The sequence below is a fragment of the Aspergillus sydowii genome (assembly GCF_001890705.1).
Source record: "Aspergillus sydowii CBS 593.65 unplaced genomic scaffold ASPSYscaffold_1, whole genome shotgun sequence".
NCBI classification, from domain to species: Eukaryota; Fungi; Ascomycota; class Eurotiomycetes; order Eurotiales; family Aspergillaceae; genus Aspergillus; species Aspergillus sydowii.
This window is the reverse complement of record NW_024467859.1, coordinates 1,091,551-1,112,276: the sequence shown is the minus strand read 5'-3', so window position 1 is coordinate 1,112,276 and position 20,726 is coordinate 1,091,551. Positions and strand designations below refer to the sequence as shown.

At 50.3% G+C, this 20,726-nt stretch overlaps 10 protein-coding genes across 10 annotated transcripts; 6 read left to right on the top strand and 4 right to left on the bottom strand.

Moving 5' to 3' along the window:
• The first annotated feature begins 14 nt into the window (after positions 1-14).
• On the top strand, positions 15-2,057 carry ASPSYDRAFT_38267 (putative GABA permease). The gene is made up of 3 exons (XM_040845682.1): positions 15-355; positions 424-984; positions 1,057-2,057. The coding sequence occupies exons 1-3, from the start codon at positions 261-263 to the stop codon at positions 1,967-1,969; spliced, it is 1,569 nt and encodes a 522-aa protein (XP_040707463.1). The 5' UTR covers positions 15-260; the 3' UTR covers positions 1,970-2,057.
• Positions 2,058-2,592: 535 nt separating this feature from the next.
• Positions 2,593-4,063, top strand: ASPSYDRAFT_83706 (acyl-CoA-binding domain-containing protein; the record flags this gene model as incomplete). Its single annotated transcript, XM_040851257.1, has 4 exons — positions 2,593-2,608; positions 2,680-2,793; positions 2,872-2,944; positions 3,007-4,063. 4 exons carry the CDS (start codon positions 2,593-2,595, stop codon positions 4,061-4,063), a joined length of 1,260 nt encoding a protein of 419 aa, XP_040707462.1.
• Positions 4,064-4,557: 494 nt separating this feature from the next.
• On the bottom strand, positions 4,558-5,524 carry ASPSYDRAFT_38263 (coiled-coil-helix-coiled-coil-helix domain-containing protein). The gene is made up of 4 exons (XM_040845681.1): positions 5,378-5,524; positions 5,070-5,297; positions 4,840-4,972; positions 4,558-4,723 (listed from the first exon to the last, which is right to left on the bottom strand). Exons 1-4 carry the CDS (start codon positions 5,395-5,397, stop codon positions 4,625-4,627), a joined length of 480 nt encoding a protein of 159 aa, XP_040707461.1. The 5' UTR covers positions 5,398-5,524; the 3' UTR covers positions 4,558-4,624.
• A 793-nt stretch (positions 5,525-6,317) lies between these two features.
• On the top strand, positions 6,318-7,364 carry ASPSYDRAFT_119103 (putative nucleoporin; the record flags this gene model as incomplete). Its single annotated transcript, XM_040840396.1, has 2 exons — positions 6,318-7,214; positions 7,281-7,364. Coding segments are annotated over 2 exons (981 nt in total), but the record flags the coding sequence as incomplete, so codon positions are not given.
• A 958-nt stretch (positions 7,365-8,322) lies between these two features.
• Positions 8,323-10,185, top strand: ASPSYDRAFT_38261 (transcription factor SPN1). The gene is made up of 4 exons (XM_040845679.1): positions 8,323-9,058; positions 9,120-9,202; positions 9,255-9,733; positions 9,785-10,185. Exons 1-4 carry the CDS (start codon positions 8,545-8,547, stop codon positions 10,035-10,037), a joined length of 1,329 nt encoding a protein of 442 aa, XP_040707459.1. The 5' UTR covers positions 8,323-8,544; the 3' UTR covers positions 10,038-10,185.
• Positions 10,186-10,528: 343 nt separating this feature from the next.
• ASPSYDRAFT_125424 (HIG1 domain-containing protein) lies at positions 10,529-11,308 on the top strand (the record flags this gene model as incomplete). The annotated part of the gene is made up of 2 exons (XM_040840454.1): positions 10,529-10,569; positions 10,645-11,308. Coding segments are annotated over 2 exons (705 nt in total), but the record flags the coding sequence as incomplete, so codon positions are not given.
• A 545-nt stretch (positions 11,309-11,853) lies between these two features.
• ASPSYDRAFT_127099 (putative quinol monooxygenase) lies at positions 11,854-12,493 on the bottom strand (the record flags this gene model as incomplete). Its single annotated transcript, XM_040840469.1, has 3 exons — positions 12,278-12,493; positions 12,082-12,194; positions 11,854-12,001 (listed from the first exon to the last, which is right to left on the bottom strand). The coding sequence occupies exons 1-3, from the start codon at positions 12,338-12,340 to the stop codon at positions 11,854-11,856; spliced, it is 324 nt and encodes a 107-aa protein (XP_040707457.1). The 5' UTR covers positions 12,341-12,493.
• Positions 12,494-13,889: 1,396 nt separating this feature from the next.
• ASPSYDRAFT_38258 (uncharacterized protein) lies at positions 13,890-14,588 on the bottom strand. Its single transcript, XM_040845678.1, has one exon. The coding sequence runs from the start codon at positions 14,186-14,188 to the stop codon at positions 13,985-13,987; it is 204 nt and encodes a 67-aa protein (XP_040707456.1). The 5' UTR covers positions 14,189-14,588; the 3' UTR covers positions 13,890-13,984.
• Positions 14,207-16,427, top strand: ASPSYDRAFT_251335 (uncharacterized protein). The gene is made up of 4 exons (XM_040844148.1): positions 14,207-14,715; positions 14,856-15,004; positions 15,072-16,160; positions 16,224-16,427. The coding sequence occupies exons 1-4, from the start codon at positions 14,674-14,676 to the stop codon at positions 16,279-16,281; spliced, it is 1,338 nt and encodes a 445-aa protein (XP_040707455.1). The 5' UTR covers positions 14,207-14,673; the 3' UTR covers positions 16,282-16,427.
• A 977-nt stretch (positions 16,428-17,404) lies between these two features.
• ASPSYDRAFT_251010 (chitin synthase export chaperone) lies at positions 17,405-18,967 on the bottom strand. Its single transcript, XM_040844147.1, has 3 exons — positions 18,462-18,967; positions 17,818-18,389; positions 17,405-17,745 (listed from the first exon to the last, which is right to left on the bottom strand). The coding sequence occupies exons 1-3, from the start codon at positions 18,697-18,699 to the stop codon at positions 17,560-17,562; spliced, it is 996 nt and encodes a 331-aa protein (XP_040707454.1). The 5' UTR covers positions 18,700-18,967; the 3' UTR covers positions 17,405-17,559.
• Between the last annotated feature and the right edge of the window lie 1,759 nt (positions 18,968-20,726).

The following is a 20,726-nucleotide window of genomic DNA, read 5'->3' as shown; positions in this document are numbered from 1 at the left end:
AAGATAGCGATAGCCCGAGACCTATTGTAAGTAATGGAAACGCGATCAACAGCGATGTAACGTTGATAATCGTGAAGACTGCCTAAAGCCATGGATCGTCCACGGTCCTCGTATGGATTTCCCCTCTTCAGGTTCCACCTCCGCATTTCCTGTTGCCTCTTCTTTCCTTTCCATTGTCTCATAATGCCTTTGCTCCATCTCTCCTTTCTTCATGCTTCGATAATATTCATCCTGCCGTATATTTACTCTATCCGCCCATCATGCCTCAAGCTTCCAGCGCCGATGAGGCCCTGGCCCGTATGGGCTACAAGAGCGAACTTCCCCGCAATCTCAGCATGCTGAGTATCCTCGGGCTGTACGTTACCGCTTCACAAAGCCACCCCAGCAATAGCGAACGCCAAACTAATCAGATGCAAACAACAGTTCTTTCGCAATCATGGCCGCGCCCTACGGTCTCAGTACGACCCTCTACATTACCCTAACAGACGGGCAATCCGTCTCCGTGCTCTGGGGCTGGGTCCTCGTGACCCTAATCTCGATCGCAATCGCCGCGTCCCTCGCGGAGATCTGCGCTGTCTACCCAACAGCCGGCGGCGTATACTACTGGAGTGCAATGCTATCGACGAAAGAATGGGCGCCGATGATGTCGTTCATCGACGGGTGGCTGACCCTTGTTGGGAACTGGACAGTGACGCTCAGTATCACTTTTGGCGGGGCGCAGTTGATCCTGAGTGCGATTTCGTTGTGGGATGAGTCGTTTGTTGCGAATGAATGGCAGACGATTCTCATGTTTTGGGCGGTGATTGGGGCTTGTGCTCTGATTAATGTGTTCTGTGCGAGGTGGTTGGATCTCATTAATAAGGTTTGTATCTTCTGGACGGCTTCCAGTGTGCTTGTTATTTTGGTGGTGTTGTTGAGTATGGCGGATGATAGGAGGAGCGGGGAGTTCGTTTTTGGACACTATGATGCGAGTGAGAGTGGGTGGTATGTATTGTCTTCTTTGTTCTCTGGGCATATGTATATGATAACTGGAATGGGGTTTGCTAACAGTATTAGGCCATCTGGGTGGGCTTTCTTCGTTGGTTTACTGCAGGCCGCATATACCTTGACTGGCTATGGTATGGTGGCTGCGATGAGTGAAGAGGTCCAGAACCCCGAGCGTGAGGTTCCGAAAGCAATTGTCCTATCCGTGGTAGCTGCTGGTATTACTGGACTGGCCTACTTGATTCCAATCTTGTTTGTGCTGCCGAATGTGAAGATGCTTCTTAACGTCAAGAGCGGGCAACCGGTCGGATTGATTTTCAAGACCGTGACAGGCTCAGCAGGAGGTGGGTTCGGCCTGCTCTTCCTGATCCTTGGCATCATGATGTTCGCAGGTATCGGCTCTCTGACGGCGGCGAGCCGATGCACATACGCCTTTGCGCGTGATGGTGCCATCCCCGGATTCCGACTGTGGAGGAAGGTCAACAAGAGACTAGATGTTCCTGTATGGGCAATCATCCTCTCAACAGCAGTCATCTCCCTGCTCGGTCTGATCTACTTTGGTTCAACCGCAGCATTCAACTCCTTTACTGGCGTTGCCACTATCTGTCTCTCCACGTCGTACGGGCTTCCGATTTTCATCTCCGTGGTCCGTGGCCGAAAAGCAGTCAAGAACTCGGGCTTTTCGCTCGGTCGGTTCGGATACGCCATCAACATCTTGACCATCTTGTGGATTTGTCTAGCTGTGGTGCTGTTCTGCATGCCGGTTTCACTTCCTGTCGATGCCGCGTCGATGAATTATGCGAGCGTGGTGTTTGCAGGCTTCGCGACTATTAGTGTCACCTGGTACTTTGCGTATGCGCGAAAACACTTCACTGGCCCTCCGGTCCCTATGGATCAGCTTGAGGATACACCTGGGGTTGTCCCGGGGAAGCCAGCAGTGGATCCGGAGCAGGCGAGTTCTGGGCTGGTCGAGGAAAAAAAGTAGATTCCAGAAGCCTGATAAGAGACATTGTACAGTGTAAATTAATTGCAACAGCAATCTAAGTTATCCAATGAATAAATGAATCGATCAATATTATCGTAAATAAAAAATCGAAGCAATTACCCCAGAATTTGCTTGTTAAATTGGCTCGGGACATGACAATCACAGGGGGATGAAGGGGCAGCCCAGGCGCCTCCGAGAACCGCGGTCCAACTGATCGAGCGACCCAACAGCCTGCCAAATCAATGAACAACGCTCTATCAGTCATCACCACTCGCTCTAACGCCTCTCTTCACGTCTGAACTGAAATCCGACTCCCGCTCCACCCTCAGTTTCAGTTCGAGATTTGACGAATTCGCCATCTTACCCCGGCAATCTCGTGGATCGCTTCCCCTCTTTCTCCGTCTCCGCCGAACCTCAAAACTGCAAGAGAACCAAGTCTGGGGAAGTCGAACGAGGGCCTGCCTATATTTGATCGAACGGCCTTGTTTTATCTGCCGTTATACCCCTTTTGTCTTGCATATTATCTTTCCAACGGATCTCCATGAGGGTGTCGCGCCCACATCGATGCGCAATCCCGCTCTGATGAAGCACGAGCTCAACCCCGAGCCTCTCTAATTCACACCATGTCGGACTCAGTGGGTGCGTGACCCCTTTATTCTCCCTTTATTTCAGTATACTATTGGGGAATAAGGTCTAAACATGGTTTATAGATCGAGTCTTCGTCCACGCCCTCAACACCGTCAAACGCATCCCCCGAACCGGAACCGCGCGGCCGCCGGCCACGGAGCGGCTGAAACTCTATGGATTATACAAGCAGAGCATGGGTATGAAATATCCGGATTTATTATAACTTAATTCGGACTTTGAACCGAGAGAATTTTGAGCTGACGTGGATCCTACAGAGGGGGATGTCGAAGGGGTGATGGACCGACCTGTCGGGAATACAGCGGATGTTTATATGGAATGTGAGAAATGGTACGTCCCTGATTTGTTTCGGCCTTATAGACTACAAAGAATCATTCGATAACCGTTACCAGGGATGCCTGGTTCGCTCAACGCGGTATATCTCGCACAGAGGCCAAACGGCGATACATCTCAACCCTCATTGACACGATGCACACGTACGCCTCACAAACTGCCGAAGCGCGCGAGCTCGTTTCCGAACTCGAATTCGTCTGGGATCAGGTCAAATCGAATATGTCTTCCTCGACAGCGTCGAGCCCTGTACAATCGACTGGGTTTCCTCCAATACCACAGCCGCAGTCATCGTATGGGAGTATCGGTGCGCAGTTAGCGCAACACCCTGAGTATCAATATCTAGCCTCAACTGCCCGCGGCGACTCTCGCCTACGTGTATTAAGTCCTGTCAGTCAGCCCGATGAGATTTATCAACGGCGTGCGGCGCGAAATAACTACGATCGCGAACAAGGGTCAGATCAAACAGTTGATGACGAAGGCGATATAAATCTAGACGAGGACGATGATGAGGAGGAGTATGCCGAGGCCCAAGCCAATCTCTATGAAGATGATGAGGATGAAGACGAAGTAAGCGGCGTCATTGAGGATGATGACGATGACGAACATGGATACACAAATCACGATCCAGATGGCAATCGGAGTCGGAGTCGGAAACGCAATCGCAACCACAACCACAACGGTAATGACCACCAAACTCCAGACCCAGGCCCAGCTATAGGCGCAAAGGAGAAGGGCAACGCTTTATATCAAGGAGGCATGCTAATGCAACAGAGTAAAGACGATGTCGATAGCCGGCGATGGCGCCGCAGAGTCGAGCAGGCCTTGACCAAGATGACCGCCGAGATTGCCGCCGCTCGCGAACAGATGGAAGCACGCGCCCTGTCTGCCCGTCGGAGATCAGGCGTCTGGGCCTGGCTACGGTGGCTGGTCTGGGTGACCCTCCGGCAGATCATCTGGGACTTGGCTGTCTTGGGGATGTTGTTGATCTGGATGCGCTTGCGTCGGGATCCACGGCTCGAGGAGCAGCTGAAGGCCGGGTGGTCCGTCGTGAAGACCCGGTTGCAGGGCTTGAAGGCTCTGAGAGGTATGAGGAGAGTATATATACCATTTCCTTGAATTATTTATCACTAGTCTTGTCAGCTATTCACCGACATACCTTCGAAGCATTTACTCCCTTACTCCCCTTTCTCTTTGGCCCTTTTCGCTTTGCTGGTAATGTTTTCTGTTCAAGTACATATTAAATAGAGGGCTTTCCTTTTTCATGTTCTCATTTGGTCATTTTCTGTGTTTCCTGTTGGTTCTTTACATATGTTTGCATTTGAACGAGTCTCATTGATAATCTGTACGGATTGTTTTTGGTTGCTTGTGCCTTTCTTTCTCTTACCTCTCCTTTGTCAATGATATCCGGTAGAGGATACCCTTCTGTATTCTAGCATAGATTCAGATACTCAGTCAGACTCATGATATTATCATATCCATCTGACATTAGTTTTCACTCGTAAAAAGAAAAACGACATTCCTGATGCTAATATGTACATAAATACATCCCGATCAAATCCAGACCATGACACGAGACTGATAACAGCGAAACTAATAAAAGACACAGGAGACCCACAACAATCATTGGCAATGCATTTATTTTCTCTAATTATAACAAGACGTTTGCATTGCAGTGATTCAATATTGCGGTCCGGGGAAAGAAGCATACAGCTGCTTAGGTCGGAGATGCACGGGAGTCACGTTCTCGGGAGTTCCGGGAATAGATTTCTTGAGACCCTGTTTTTGCGCGGACATGTTAGTTCGGCTTTTAAGTTGACAGGCCGTATAATATGTGTCTCGGCCAGAACGAGCCATTGCGGCCGGTTGCGGGTAGGTAGCAGCGGATAACGTACCAGCTTGTCAAAAACACACTTGTTCAACTCCATCTCGTCCTTGCGGCATTCCCACAGCCGGTGGTTGTTGTTCTCCAGACACTGCCAGTGAGTGTTGAATTGCTGGAGGCAGTGCGTGTTGATGTCCTTGATACTGTAGAGGTTACCGTCCGTGGTTAGCATTCACGCAGCCAGATAACCACCCTTTTTATATCCTGATATCGAAGCGAAATCAATAGGTAAGAACGTACACACTGGCCGCACAGCGGGTCACCTTCCTGCCTTCCTTGAGACACTCAACCTCTCCCCGCCCGTTCGACTCTTCCTTGCACTTCATGTAGTCATCGTTGAACGCCTTACACCGGTCTCCAATGAAGTAAGCAGCGCTGGTCAACGGCGCGGAGGTAGCTCCGATCTCGGCAACCTTAGGGACGCCATCGGGCATAGGCGTCGGGTCGTAGAGGTTTTGTTGGTTGAACCTGTGGTTAAAGAGGGTTAGACACTGCGCGGGCGTCCGAAACAGACCTCGGAGCGAGGAATTGAGAATAAGGAACCATACTGAGGGTCTCTTCGCGACATTGTGAGTGATTTTTAGTGGAATACGCTGGTCAATGATCGCTGCGTGGCTCTATGCACTGGAAGGAGGGCTTGGGGGAGCTTGAGTTGCGGACGGAGCGGGAATTGGGACATCGGTTTTTGCTATGCGCTGATTGGCGGATTCGGGTTGTCGCTGTCCTGGAAGTCACGGGACTGAATCTTTTGATGCCTGAGGTGCGTATTTCTGCTTGGGAGCTGTGTGCGAGGTGGATTCGGCTTCACGTGACATCTGCCAAAACACAACAGCTGCCGCCGATAGGAAGAAGTATCTACTGGCTGGCCCAAGCTAAGCATTTATCTCGCTAGACGCTGCGCTTTCTGATTCCTGTCCTCCGGGTGATGCGGCGCTGAGACGTTGCGGCTGCAGAATTAAAAGAAAATCAATTACACGCTTCATTTGTCTTTGTTTCATATTTTTTGAGCTCTCTCGTTCGGTCTTCCGCTGCTCCTTCGTTACCAACGCAACCCACCGAATTAACAATTTTGCTTGAGCGCGTCAGCCTCAGCTATATCCATTCAATATGTCGCTCTTCGGAGGCCAACAAACGCCCGGCCAATCCCTGTCGCTCTTTTCGAACACGGGTAAATCCAGCCCCTTTGGCGGCAGTGGGACAACGGGAACAGGAACGGGGACAGGGAGCCTGTTCGGCGGAGGTGCAACCACGGGGACACAGCAGCAACAGCAGCAGCCAAATACAGGAGGAAGTGGTCTCTTTGGCTCGTCGACCACGACACCGCAGCCTCAGCAAAGTGGTGGACTTTTCGGGTCAACTACGCAGCAAAAGCCGCTCTTCGGGCAAACGCAACAGCAGCAACCGCAGCAGACTGGGACTGGCCTGTTTGGAGGAGCATTGGGGGGTGGACAAGGGCAGCAGAAGCCTGCGGGGGGCTTGTTTGGTGGTAGCCTAGGTGGAACGCAGCAGCAGCAGCAGCAGCCTCAACAACAAGGAAGCCTTTTTGGAGGACTCGGTCAGACACAGCAGCAACAGCAACAACCTCAACAACAGCAGAGTCTTTTCGGTGGAGGTGGTTCTTTACTGGGTGGTGGCCAACAGCAGGGACAACAGCAACAACCGCAGCTCGGACAGTCGACGCAACCCCAGGGATCGAGTCTGTGGTCCCCGGGGCGCGCGGTGACGGGTGTGCACCGAACAGTTCCAATGCAAATGACTATCATCAAAGACAAATGGGATCACAGCAATCGGGGCTCTCCCTTCCGGACGTACCTATACAATAATGTTGGAGAGGACAACGCACCCTTTTACCAACCGGGTCCGCAGGACGATGAGACAAAATGGGAGGATGCGCTGCGGAGTCGGCCAGACTCAGGCTACGTCCCTGTTCTAGTGCACGGATTCTGGGAACTTGGCAAGCGCGCACAGCGACAGAAGGACTTTCTGACCATGATGCAACAGCGCCTGCATGAGATCAATAACTGCCTAACGGAACTGCTTTCTCGACACGACCTGAAAATCTCAGTCAAGATCGCTGACTGCCGCCGGAAACATCTCGTCCTCAGCAAACGGTGTCTAGCGCTCGCCGCCAAAACCCAGGTCCTCCGTAACAGAGGGTACGCGATGGATGACGCCGAGGAGGAGTTGAAGAAGAAGCTTGCGCAACTAGAGCGGTCTGTATTCGATCCCTCGCTCAACGGCCGTGGCGAGGAGATCTGGGCTCGTATGCTGGCAATCCGGGAACATTCGAAACGACTACAAACGGAAATGGAACGGGCTGGTGCTGGCGCTGCGGCGCAGACGGAGGATGACTTGGATGAGAATACGATGAAGATAGCTAAGAAGGTACCGTCTTTCACTATATTAACATGCGTCTTTTAATTTCCGTAACGCTAATTTGCACTTTTACAGGTACTGGATGACTACCACGCGCAGATCCAGCATCTGCAGAAGGAGATGGAGTCCGTGAAGAAGGACTTTGAGGAAGCGACGAAGTCGCTCAACTAGGCCCGGCTCTATCAATATATTCCCGTTCTTCTCTTCTGCACATCGCGACTCGCTTCGTGCTTTTGGTTTGGTTACAGGTGATGCACGCTTGACTACACTATTCGGAGCATGGAGTTTATGTCATTTGTCATTCCATTGGGGGAGCTATGAGACCACCTCTAAATTTATCACTAGAAAAGAAAATCGAATACGAATGTACAATAATAATACATCATTCCTGAATTACCAGGCCCAAAAAAAAGCCAAGTCAAGAGACAAGATGCGCCGAAATGCCCAGTCCAATTCAGTCCTCTCCTCCATACACGTCTCGCCTCGTCTAGTCACATCACATCGAAAAGTGTGTAGATGGGTGGTAGGTTTACAGGAACTTCTGCACGAAGTCAATGGCGAAGGGGGCTATTTGGAACATAAATAGTTAGCTTCGATGCTCGGAATCGGATGTTGCGGGCTTTCTTTTTCCAAATTTGTAGGTTCAGAATGCAAAAGTGACGTACAGAGGTAGAGGAGGACTCCGCTGGTGATGGCCATGCGGACGGTCTGGTTAGCCTGAGCCTCGCCAGCCTAAATGATAATGTCGAGTTAGAGCTGTTCAACATAGCCTTGTGCAATTCGATTTCGCTTTTGCTTTGAGTGGGAACGGTCTGTATGTACCTTGATTTCCTCCTTAGAGGGCTCGGGTCCTGTTACGCGTGGGTTAGCAAAGGTAAGAAACATGGGCAAATCAGCAAAGACATACCTGGAGCGAACATCTTTTGTTATTTTGTGAAAGTGAAAGATGAAATGAAAGAGAGATAAGCAGTGTAGTTACCGAAGATGTTGTTGATTCTTAAAGATTGTAGCTCTCAGGTGAACGAAAAGTCGAGCTGGGTAGATTCTGCCGCCCATCACCGCCGAGCTTCCCGATGCGATTCTTACCTTGGTTCTTTCATCCATTCTCCTGCCACTGCTTTTTCTGGTCTATAACACCTCAAGTTGAGACCCGATTTGCTTCTCCATCTTGTATTCCTTTTTCAACTTGGTTTTTTGTTTCTCTGTTACGTGATTTGAATTCGGAGGCTGGTCCTGATCCTACTCGGCCGTTCGACGGTTGCCATCTATCTCACTTCCTTTCGCCCTTTCATCTTAAACCCCGAATAACACACAAGCGGCTCGAACCGACGATTTAATCATGTCCGCGAGTCCAGAACCAACCGCTACGGCGACCACGCCGCCCATCGAATCGAAGCAAGACGCAGAAGAGACCGTGCGGCCGCCAACTCCAGGCGCAGGTGACGAGGCTGATGCCAACGACAGCGACGCCAAACCTGCTGAAGACAAGGGGGGCGACGACAATGAGAACGAGATTGACGAGCATGACCTCGTTGGCTCAGACGACGAGTCCATTCTCTCCGAAGTAGACGAGGCGCAGTTCGAGGACTTCGATCCTGAGAATGTGGATATTGAAGATCGTCCGCAATTGGATATCGATGAAGAGAACTTGAAACTTATCGGGCGACATAAGAGAAAGAGGACCGGGGATGAAGAGGGGTCATCTAGGCGGAAGAAAGAAGGGCGACGGAAGAAGAGCCGACGGCATGCGGAAGATGAAGGAGGTGGAAGTGACGGTGATACTGGAGGGAGGCGAAGGAAACCTAAGAAGGTCGATGTTGAGGAGGATGATGAGACGCTTGATCCTGCTACGCGTATGTTTTTGTGTCGTCTGCGACTTTTTATGGTTTGGAGGAAATTGCTAACAGTACATAGGTCGGCGGAGAGCCCTTGACCGTGCTATGGATGAGGCGATGAAGAAGCCAACGAAGAGAAGGGCTAGGAAACAGGACGGAATTGTATGTCATGTGCCGATTTTCTGCCCTGGGTTATAATGGCTAACGTGAATAGGATTTGGAACAAATGGCAGATGCCGAGATTGAGGATATGCGCAAGCGCATGACCCACGCGGCGCAGATGGATGCCATCAACCGACGTGAAGGCAAACCAGCTATGCACAAGCTCAAGATGCTTCCTGAAGTTGTGTCGCTTCTCAACCGCAACCAATACGTTAACAGCTTGGTTGATCCAGAAATCAACCTGCTGGAGGCAGTCAAGTTCTTCCTAGAACCACTAGATGATGGATCGCTTCCCGCTTACAATATCCAACGTGATCTGTTGACTGCATTGGGAAAACTCCCGATCAACAAGGAAACGCTGATTGCCAGCGGTATCGGTAAGGTGGTGGTGTTCTACACTCGGAGCAAGCGTCCAGAGCCCGGCATCAAGCGCATGGCCGAGCGATTGCTGGCTGAGTGGACGCGACCCATTCTCCAGCGCAGCGACGACTACTCCAAGCGAGTATACCAAGAAGCAGATTTCGATCCTACGTATGTATCCTTCCGCTCATATTGCGCGATCTCATAACTGACTCGATATAGCAAAATCACATCGCGTGTCAAGACCGTCCAGGAGAATACTGCTGAGGCGCGCGCCCGCGAGCTCCTCCCTCCGCGCCTTGCGAACCGTGCGCGTGCTGAAATTTCACATACCAGCTACACCGTCGTTCCGAGACCGACGATGGTGCAAGAAAGCAAGTTTGCGCGACCGCTCGGAGCGAGTGGAGAAGATCGGTTCCGTAGAATGCGGGCGCGCCAGATCGCAGCGGCGAAAGGCAGTGGCACGCGACGGTAGTTTTCTTGGCTTCGGGTCGCATATGCTTGTAACTTGGCTTTATTTTTTTGTATCGGGCGCTCGGCGGGACATCAACGCACTAATTAAAAGCCTCCAAGGCAGTAAATAAATAAGCAAAGCGAATTGACTAATAATTCGGGGTCTGCCATTAGCTGCGTACCATTTCCGTAGATAGTAGTTCCTACTAGTTGGATGCGGGCAGTGGGCGCCTGGAAAACACGGCAGCGGCGTTTGGTCGGCATCGTACCACCGGGACAAAGCCCGAGTTTGCACCGGCAGATCCCGCGTGCTCTCACTGGACAGCTCCGCGGCGTGAAAACGTCACCGGGCTTTGCTCCATCCGATATCTCCCTTCTCTCGTCATCTGCACATCAAAATCTTGCAGTCCCTCTTCCTATAAAGCTTGCAATTGTCCAAGCTTGGCTTCTGCACTCCACACCACAGCTCTACACAGACCTCTTGTACATATCTTCAAACACCACTCACACAACATGAAGCTCCTTAGCAAGGAAGAAGAGAATGCCCACTATCGGTGAGCCCACCAACCCAATCCGCCTCCATCAATTCGACCAACAAAGAACCAATTCTGACTAGTCTCCAATCGCAGGCAAGTCGTCAAAGGCGGCTCCTTCGGTACAGCTCTCGGTCTAGCTGGTGGTTATGCAGGTGTCATGCTTGCCGCGCGCCGCTACTCTACAATCCGCAACCTCACACTCCCCATGAAGGCCTTCCTCGTCACATCATCCGGAACATTCGTCGGTATCATCGCGGCTGACCGGTCCTCGCGCGCCTTCGAAATGTCCCAGAACCAGTCCCGCCTATGGTACGAGAACCGTAAGGAACAGATGCATGCAGAGGAGCTGCAGGGGATGAGCTTCAGCGATCGTGCCCTTGCGTGGGCTCGACAGGAGCGATACACAATTGTTGGTACGACGTGGCTTGCTTCCATGATTGGTAGCTTTGCCATCGTCGGTCGTAACCCTTATCTGTCGGGACAGCAGAAGTTGGTGCAGGCTCGTGTTTACGCCCAGGGTTTGACCCTTGCTGTGCTCGTTGCTAGTGCGGCGTTTGAGATTTCGGAGAGACGCAGAGTAAGAAGGCAACTTGATGCTAAAGCCGAGGGTGCGGCCGCGGGCGCTACCGCTGCTGGCGCTGTGGCGGATTCGAAGACGAAGGCGGAACACGGCGAGCAGGGCCAGGGTGACCTTTGGAAGGAGATGGTTGCTGCTGAGGAGGATAGGTTGAAGAAGAAGCACCAGTCGCTCTACGAGCACCATGAGTCTGGCTCTGCGTCTAACAACAAGGGCACTGACGCGCAGGCTCCTTCTCCGGTGCAGAAGGCCGAAGCGGAGGGAGCGCCGAGCGAGCAAAAGCAAGAGCAGAAGGCCGAGGAAAAGAAGCAAAAGTGATTCAATTCCGTTCGTTTTGGGGTTTCAACATATATGGATAGAATGCTGTTGGCTCATGGTGTATAGCATCCTTGTTTTTCTTTATCGTGGTTGGGCAGGCTTCTTGTGCCGCGGTTTTGCGTTTCCTTTTTATAATATCCATGGATGATGTACTTTTACTCTCTCTTCTCTTAATGACGATTCTCATTACTTTGATGTGACAGGTATTCAATATCTTTGTCTTTCTGCTTCCCTTCAGCTGAAGACAGTCCATAATAATCAAGGGTTCTCAAAATTTCCATGTATAGCACTCGTCATATGTAAATATAGCCAAGGCCAAGCTCAAGCTCCTGACACATTCGCCGCCTCGCTGAAGCTCCATAAGATCCATTATTATTTACCCCCATCGGCAAAGGCATGGCTGTCATTCAAAGCTTCGCTCTCCCATCAAACCCAGCAACGAACGCCGCGCTCTTGATCTCTGGCGCCTGGGCTAGCAAGCCCCCAATAGCCTTAGCGAACTGCTTAAATGGAGCAGAGGCCGCATGCTCTTTCAGATTCTGCGAATCGGTGTATCTGCAACCAATATTAGCAATAGAACTGACTGATTTATTGACTGGGTCTAGCTAGACTCTAGACAAGGATGGATGTCTCACTTCTCAACAAGGACAAATTCCTCGGTCCCCTGCGGCTGAAGCGCAAAGTAGATCTGGGTCTTGGGTTCGTTTTCCTGAACGTATTTAGAGATAGTTTTGAATGCTTCGGCGACCTTTGATTTGATTGGTTTTTGTTAGTGGTTTGTTTCGATGTCAATACCAGTAGTAACATTGGTTGGGTGGAATATAAATATACCTCATTGAATTTTCCCGGTTTAGGGACGAGTTTGACGACGTTGTAGAGCTTTTTGGAGGACATGATGGATTATATAAATTTGTACGATATAAATACTTATTTACGGTGGAATGAAAACTCTCGAGGGTGCTGATATGCTTATAAGTTGGGCGGGAGTCGATGATGTCTTGGTCTAAACTTCGGTTGTCGTCGATGTGGAGGCGGGAAGATGCCGAGGCTGTTGCGATTAGTATTCTAACATCCCGTTACTCTCGTCTTCTACTTACCAACTCGCTAATTTAAGTGAGGAATTTGGCTTGTAAGTCTGATTTATGCTAAAATATAACAAATTCTGCGGACGATACGTACCGGTGATAACCCACATTATCCGAAATCAGCTTGAGATTAGAAAATTGAAATCTATGGAATCTATGATGTCTGAAGTCTTAACGTACAGAAAATCACAAACAAGAATATCCTTTCAACCAGTTGCCCACTCAAGGGGAGAAATATACATAGGAGAAATAAAAGCTCTTCTTTGCCATTCTAGGACAAATAAGGTCAGGGTAGAGTAGATGGTCCGTCGAGTCAATAGTCATCTTGGTCTTCTGGCTCTTCAACATCTTCCTCCGAAGAAGCATATGGTTCATAAGACAGAGGGCTGTGCTGAATGTCTGGTTCTTTCGGCGCTTTCAACCGGCACAAAGTCTTGCCCGAATTAATTCAGCTCATTGGAAGAGTCTATTTGCAAGCTGGCCGAGGTTTGCGGGGCTTTCGCGTTAACTTGGCTTATAAAGCTGTCTCTCTGTTCCCTGGCCCAGTCGCGAGCGTTACGGTATGCCATAACTCCCTTACGAAATGTTTTGATATTCTTTGTTAAGTTCCAATGGCCCGCAATCGTCATCACATGTCCCTGTCGACGGCCACTAGCGCATTCAAATTCCTTGGGATGGGTTACAAATATTGCGAGTGCGCCATTGCGTGAATGGTAATTAAGCGAGATTGTGTAGGCGTTATTATCATACGTCGGTGTATCCTGCCGATAGTTCTGGATACTATGCATCGCGCGGGTTCCAAGCGCACCGTGATGGCACGTTTGCCAATCTGTTTTAATGAGAGACCCGGTAGGGCCTTTGGCTTCAAGGGTGAAGTTCGGCAGCACGATGGGGAGAGTTTTGTGTTTTGCCGGTCTGATACAGGTACTCAGCTCTCTGCAGACTGTTCTGTCAAGGATATCACAGTTCGCGCCATAGAACCGATCTGGCTTGACCGGCCGTAGCACTTTATTCGTGATTTGGGATATACTTCGAAATGGGTACCCTCCATATTCGTCCAGGTGGCTGTGGTTGCCCTCAACCAAAGGTATCACCTCACTTAATACCTCCTGATCATTGGTAGCTCTATTATTCGCTTGACAGAAGGCATCAAAGTCGACCTTTGAAGAGCTTGACGAGTGGAGCGAGGAACGAGAAGCGGAGAGCATCCTAAGATATTGCCCAAGTTGTCAGGTAGTAGGTGTGGTGGCCTGTTCAGATACATATGCTTCTCTGGGTATATCTGGTTGTCCGTCAGATGTTGCTGCAATTTACCTGTGTATGCTGTGGTTGCCATGGTCTCGTCGGGAGTCATGTCTGGCGTTCTGGAAATAGAGTACTAGGGTTGCGAGCGTCATCATCAAATGGAGACTGGAGAATTCGAGCACTATTTAATCTACTTACTCCTCTAAGGTCAGAAAGGTCCGGCCCTCCATCTTGGGCAAAAGTCATTCATTTCGTTCAAGCCTTGCGGAGACAGACTGCGGAAGAAGTCAGACAGATTCTCGTAAAGGGCCATATCTCGGCTATGAAATAACACAGAGTAGTGTAGATAAACTCCTACCGCAGTAGGACCCAGGAAAATGGACGTATTGTTGTGGAAGGAGCGAAGGACCATAGGGTTTCTACCTGTTTACTAGAATTTTTCGTCAACAAGAACAATCATGGACCAACCAAACATTATTACTGAAGGTTATATTGTTGATATTCGATAAAGAAATCGTTTATGAAGACTTTCTTTTTCACATTCCAAAAGTAAAGAGTGGAATTGGGAACCATGTTGCCGGATAGTGTTGAGCCTACTTAAAAGAAAACCAGCCGTGGTTCGTGACAATCAGGATAATGCTTTGGAGAAAGGTATTATTGGATCTGTTTGGAGATACCAGATGACACTAGATGAAAGAGTTGTAGTAGCTGTGAATCAACCGGTCAGTAAATCTTCCCCGGAGTAAACAAATGATATCGCGTGCCAAGGACGGTCTAGACCAGTGACGTAATGACAAATAGCAGCTCACGTGGGGATCGGATCTTCAGAAATGTGCTTCCTTGCAGGCAGCAACAACGTCCAAAACAGACTGTCGAGCAACATATTCGTCTTCAAAGATGAAAAAGACTCTGTTACTGGTGTTCATCCACGGGTTCAAGGTAGGACCGCCGTATACCTACACCCATATGAGGTCGAGACCTCAAGCTGAAGACTCACCGACTTCCCGGCTTCCCGGCGAAATACCCCGATTTCTGATTGTAGCTGGCTAACAATATGATTTTTTTTTTTGCACATTTAGGGCGGCGAAGACACATTCGGTAGCTTCCCGCAGCATGTAAATGGGCTCCTTAGTCGCAAACTTCCCTCCATTACTGTGGTGACACTCGTCTACCCGAAGTATGAAACACGAGGGAGTTTGCAGGAGAGTGTAAACGCATTTCGAGAATGGTACGTGCTGCTTCTTGTGTCCTGAGCCAACTTAGTGGAGCCCAGAACGGTGCTGACTTCTATATAGGCTCCAGAATCAAGTCATAGATTTGGAAGTATCCAACGGTACAGCCTCACCGACCGTTGATCCCTCCGTGCACGTCTTCCTCGTTGGTCATTCAATGGGCGGAATAGTCGCGGCAGATACGCTTTCACTCCTAGCTTCCGAGCAACCTATACCACCGAGAACCTCTCCGCAGTCATCACAGTACCAGTCAGACGGAGGGTCAGAGGACACCGCAGCTGCAAAGAGCGCGAGCTTAGGGGAATCCAGCACATTCATGTTCCCCCATATACAGGGAGTGTTCGCTTTCGATACTCCATATCTCGGGATCGCCCCTGGGGTTGTCTCATATGGCGCTGAGGGCCATTATAAAAATATCACGTCCACATACAACGCATTCTCAGAGGTAGCTGGGCTGTTCGGGTACGGAGCGAACAACGCCTCTTCAAAAAAGGAGTCACCAGTGCCTTCGAACAATGCCAAAGAATCGTTACCCCCAACATCGGATGACGATGCTGCAGCGACACCCTCCTGGCAGCGATGGGGCCGGTATGCCATGTTTGCGGGCGCTGCAGGCGCCGTCGCTGCCGGAGGTGCTGCAGCCATGTATTCTCAACGGCAACGTCTGACCGATAGCTGGGGGTGGGTATCTTCACATCTTTCATTCGTGGGATGCCTAGCACGGCCGGCAGAACTTCGACAACGTCTTTCTCTGCTAACGCAGGTGCGCAAGGACCGAGGAATCCGATGCGTCAACTTCTACACCAGCCTAGGGAAGGGCGCTTCATCTCTGGTAGAGAACAGCAGCAATGTCAACGAGAGAACTGGTAGTCAAACACCATCGTTCAGCTCCAAAATTATCCGCTCAAAGTATCGTACTTTTTGCACCCTACCAGATAGAGACGAGGGCCGAGAAAAGTCGATCAGCCTGGACGCGGGACCGGAGTGGATCAAAACCGTCAATGACAGGGCCTCTGATGAGATCAAGGCCCATACCTGCATGTTTTTGCCGAAGGAGAACCCGGCTTATTCAGATCTCGTTAACCAGGCATGCACGGCGATGATCAGGTCGGTTGATAGGAGTTGGTATAGTACCGCTCGGGGACAAACAACATCCGATGACAAAAATAATCATGCGCACATGCCGCGGCCCGAGCAGGGCCGAGCCCATAATCAATCCGAAAGCGGGACTCTGGATGATGACGGGGACGAGGATGTGGTTCTGGTCGACTGATTCTCTCCATGGAGCGGTCGGAATGTCGGAAATAGTCTGTTTCACTTTCGAATCCTCAGACCATTACTTAAGTCCCGAGTTGAATGTGGACCCCACTTGGTTGACGAAATGACGATAATCTCTTCAGACTCGGATCACCGTTGAACTTACCAGCTTACTGGAGTCCAACCCACTACTTTATTTGGGCGATCCTTTCCACCAGTACCGCTGAGGTTGAAGCTGACAAATGGAGGTCGAAATGCTGACCATTCCTACTCCAAAGCAGCATGGATGAAATCCAGGTGCCGCGTAAATGTTGTGCACTATACACGAAGTCTCCATTTGGCGGGCCCCGTGCGCGATCATTTGTTCATCAACGGGTAGTCCAGGAACGGACGGAGCAGGAAACTATATCCCGTCTCTCCATGCTATAGTTCCTTTCTCAACCGAATATAGTTTAACCCGGATCCTGCACATCCCACCCAGTCTAGCCACTCACAATCTCACAGCCGAGTCGGCGAGTCCACTGAGTCAGTTATCAGTTATCATAATTCCTTCGCAGCCAAGGGTGTAATATTCCTGCCGGCTCTTGCCAGATAGCAGGGGTTTATTAATATCTGCCGATATTAAGCCTCTAAAGACCCGAAAACTAGCCTTGATGTAACTGGCTAATCTACTGTCATTACTCGTTAGTCCGTACCTCTGGCAGTTCGCCTGTTTTGGGAGATAGTGAGCGCCGGCGGAAGCACTAACTCTGGCGCACCGACACTACTTTGGCGCTGGCGATACTGAAGATGAAGAGCCAATCGACGGCTTGTGTCTTTTGAACGAAGGAGCAGTGCTATGGCGAAACTGGAATCTCATTGTGTCTGGTTGAGATATTTTGCATTTAGTCGTGCCTCTCATGCGGTGGTTAAGTCGCTGCCCTCGACCAATCAAATAACGTTTGCGCCATTGAATCCTGGCAGATGCAGGGCAAGGAATAAACATGCCGAAGAATTGGAAAAAAAAAATAGAACGCGCTCAAAGCAAAAATTGCTGCGATAATTCCCAAAAGAGAAAGGCTGAAGAGAGCTAAAAGAGGTAAAAACCCGACGCTGATATCGCTACAGAAATTCGCAGGTAAATCGACCTAGCTAATGCAAAGCAAAATTCCATCCCGTCGTCAAAATTAATTATATCCCAACCAAATGCTGGCTTCAAAAGACCCGCCTGTAATTGTAGGAATATGTAAGCAGAATTATATAAAGTCGGAGCGTTCCGAGGCTCGAAACCAAGCCGGATATGAAATTGCCAGAATCAATATCCGTGGCCGTTATACGTAGAGGAGCGATGGTGGTACATGCTTCCGGCGTACTCCGAGTTCGTATCTTGGTAGACGGTGCCACGTCGTTCCTCTTCAGGAAGGAGCTCTTTGACTTCCCAGTTGTTCGGCTTGATTCCTACGGAGAACTCCAAATCCTCCTTTGTGATATAGTCCCAGAACTAAAGAAGAGGCCCAATTAGATTAAATGCGTAGTGGCGTCGGTGATTGGGGCCTTGCGAGATGAGACATACCTTATAGACCATCATAACAGCTAGTAGATTGCAGAATGTGGCGAAGAATAGTCCGTCAAGGTAGTGCTGGACGTTGTCACATATCGTATCGCCGAAGGCGTAAAGGATCACCTGCCCGGCGATAAAGACAATAAGACCAAAAGAGATATGGCCGAGCGGCCAACGGTCCTCGAGGGTGTTCATGACCAGGAGAAGCTGCATGACTAGGTAGACTGCGATGCAGATCGCATTGATGACATATAGCACAGCAAACATGGCGACCGTGTTTGTGGGGCCTAGGCCGCCCCATGACTTGAAGGTGAGGATAGAAATCACAAAGGAAATGGCGAACATAATCGTGGATGTGGTCCGTAGCAGCCACACAGAAAGGACAGTACCATCTTCATAGAGTTGAAACCCCACAAATCCATTGATGAGGAGACATGTACACAGCGCGGAAGCGAATCCGTTCTGAACGGCAACGAACCATGGAAAAGGGCCGCTTCTGGGTGGAACCACACCCGCGTCAATGATCAGGGAACAAATGGTGAGTGCCATATAAATGTAGAAAAACGTGATAATCTCCTTCCGACCTGGGGAGTGCTGTCAGTGGGGCGTGATTTCGCCGAGTATATACCGAAGCGGAGGTAAGTGTCAAAACGTACCCACTGCAGTGAATTTGGACCTGATGTGCAGGATCATGATCACCGTCATTCCAAGGGCAATGATGTGAATGAAGGATGCAGCGCCCTCAAAAATGATTGTGTTGGCCAGCTCGATATTTCGCGCATAACAGTTGGGTACGATGCCGGTGGAACCTGATATCGATGATGATGGGCCGACCAAAGAACAAAGAGGCAGCGCTGCCTTCTTGCAGATCTCATCGAAGTCGCCAAACCCCATGTTATCGGTTGATTGGGTGGTATTTCGTACGTTCGCTTGACTTGCTCACTATACTTTGACAGTGCCGCGACCCACGATGCTCTGAATCGGCGACCAAGTGTGAGGCGTGCAGAGATAGGGGGCTCCGCACCTGTTAGGCAACGGGGCCAGACCAAAACGAGTTGGGGAGCAGTGCCAGGCGCAATCGGCAACGAGACTTCAAAAAACGAGGGACGACAGGGCAGTGAAGGTTGGAATCCAGACGAAATGCTCCGGTCGCCCCGACGAGGTTGGAGGGGGGAGTTTTGCGGCTGTTTGAGGTCGAAGCACGAGATAAACTAGTGCCAGATCTGGGCGAGGCTGGTTTCCGCTGACTAAGTGTCATGAGTGGCTGGCCCAGTGGCCTCCCAGGAACAAGTCCCGCACGCTAGCCGAGTTGGGCATGTTGCTTACCGGTGCTGCGCGGGACCCAGATGGAGTTCTTTCAGTCTTCACCTACTCATTATTATTAGCCATTCCACCATCTGCGCTGAGGGATATTTTGGAGCGGCTGCTCATATGAGACATGCCTGTCAGCCACTGCCTGCAGATCCATGTTCCAGATTCTGTGAGAACCTGACAAGTCTGAGGACAGGTACAAACAGAGTTGCCTCGTTGGATGTCCAGTTGGCCCGCCAGAGTCTGACGCAATTCCAGCCTGGCAGATCGAAAATTTGGCAGCGAACTCTCGAACATTTTCCAGAATCCTTCTGCCAGCCACACGATCATCGCTCACCAGTCCTCAAACGGCTGGACTGCTGGAGCACTTCGGCTTTGATGCGTCCCTCCCTCGTGTCGATGCCCTGCATTCTCTCCACCGCTCAAACTTGGCCCTCGTCTGGCTGCCTGGGAAACCCGCTATGAAAGCTTCACAGTCGAGACCACTGCAATATTCGGACGAGTCCTATTCGTCGTTCGGAATTGGGAGACCTGCTAATTTACCGGAATCTACGGACTGTGCGGAGAAATTAAAATATCGGCCTTATTAATCTCGCTCTGCCTCTGTTTTACCGAATGCCTTGACATACGGTCATGTCTGAGCAATAATAGGCATCCACGCGATCTCGGAATTCCGCTCGTTGGCCTCTTTGGGTGGGCAGTGTGCGGAATTAATTTCTGGAAGTGGTGCCATCATTATTCACTCCCCGCCATCGAACGAGTGGGCTGCAGGCACGTCTCATATTTGCATGGGGTTGCTTACTTTCTGCGGGAGATCTCGCAAATAAACGAGGAAGGGACGAAAATAGATAGGATCTGAAACATCGACGACGGGAAATCGTCAAGTCTTAGTATTTCTTCAAAGGGCTTGTTGTCTGGATGATTGCATGGCGTTCTCTGCCAAGCCTCACCGGTAAGACGAGCCGTGGCTCGGTGTTGGCCGTTCAATTCGGACCAGATCTACAATGAAGGTTTCGCTGGAAGGACACTGGAGCGGGAAAAAGAATCCGAAACCTAATAAGGTTCTCGTTTAGGGACCAAAATCAACTCAAATCCAGGTGCCGTTGAATGTCTATGGTGCTTGGCAGTACGTGAAGGGAATCATGGATACACCCCAGACACACGTAAGTGGGTGCTTGGCGACGAGGTTGTTCCAAACTCGAAAACGTCTCCAGGGTTTCCAGACCTGGTGCTAAACAGCATGTAGCCAATTGGCCGCCTCCCCGTATTCGGTTTATAACTTTCCCTCCATGGCAGTGATATCGCGATATCGCGTTTCAGCGCTCTCTTCCCGAAGGTCCCCGAACAAATTCAACTGCACTTACTACGGTATACTAGGTCGATGCCGGTTCCGCAGAACCCCTGGCCCCGTTTGCCTTCTCTTCACACTGCGCAATTGGGACCCTAGAGGACTGCCCAGGAAGTAGCTTAAGGTTTTCTGTGCTGACAGTGGGGCGCTTCAGGCACTGTTGGTTGGAACCAGTGACTACACAAACTTACGAGTTTCCCCATAGATTAACCTTACACACAATTCGCCCATTGGTTCTGAATTCTTTCATCGCTCTCTTCCT

Bases quoted from the DNA above. Each gene is read 5' to 3' on its own strand.
- ASPSYDRAFT_38267 (XM_040845682.1), top strand. From the start codon at position 261: ATGCCTCAAGCTTCCAGCGCCGATGAGGCCCTGGCCCGTATGGGCTAC. The intron at 356-423 runs GTACGTTACCGC...TGCAAACAACAG, and splicing joins ATGCTGAGTATCCTCGGGCT to TTCTTTCGCAATCATGGCCG. The intron at 985-1,056 runs GTATGTATTGTC...TAACAGTATTAG, and splicing joins GATGCGAGTGAGAGTGGGTG to GCCATCTGGGTGGGCTTTCT.
- ASPSYDRAFT_38263 (XM_040845681.1), bottom strand. From the start codon at position 5,397: ATGTCGCGAAGAGACCCTCA. The intron at 4,973-5,069 runs GTACGTTCTTAC...TAACCTCTACAG, and splicing joins ACCCGCTGTGCGGCCAGTGT to TATCAAGGACATCAACACGC. The intron at 4,724-4,839 runs GTACGTTATCCG...GCGCAAAAACAG, and splicing joins AGTGTGTTTTTGACAAGCTG to GGTCTCAAGAAATCTATTCC.
- ASPSYDRAFT_38261 (XM_040845679.1), top strand. From the start codon at position 8,545: ATGTCCGCGAGTCCAGAACCAACCGCTACGGCGACCACGCCGCCCATC. The intron at 9,203-9,254 runs GTATGTCATGTG...TAACGTGAATAG, and splicing joins CTAGGAAACAGGACGGAATT to GATTTGGAACAAATGGCAGA. The intron at 9,734-9,784 runs GTATGTATCCTT...GACTCGATATAG, and splicing joins GAAGCAGATTTCGATCCTAC to CAAAATCACATCGCGTGTCA.
- ASPSYDRAFT_38258 (XM_040845678.1), bottom strand. From the start codon at position 14,188: ATGGTCCTTCGCTCCTTCCACAACAATACGTCCATTTTCCTGGGTCCT.
- ASPSYDRAFT_251335 (XM_040844148.1), top strand. From the start codon at position 14,674: ATGAAAAAGACTCTGTTACTGGTGTTCATCCACGGGTTCAAG. The intron at 14,716-14,855 runs GTAGGACCGCCG...TTGCACATTTAG, and splicing joins TGTTCATCCACGGGTTCAAG to GGCGGCGAAGACACATTCGG. The intron at 16,161-16,223 runs ATCCGATGACAA...AGCCCATAATCA, and splicing joins ACCGCTCGGGGACAAACAAC to ATCCGAAAGCGGGACTCTGG.
- ASPSYDRAFT_251010 (XM_040844147.1), bottom strand. From the start codon at position 18,699: ATGGGGTTTGGCGACTTCGATGAGATCTGCAAGAAGGCAGCGCTGCCT. The intron at 18,390-18,461 runs GTACGTTTTGAC...AGCACTCCCCAG, and splicing joins GTCCAAATTCACTGCAGTGG to GTCGGAAGGAGATTATCACG. The intron at 17,746-17,817 runs GTATGTCTCATC...CCTCTTCTTTAG, and splicing joins CTGTTATGATGGTCTATAAG to TTCTGGGACTATATCACAAA.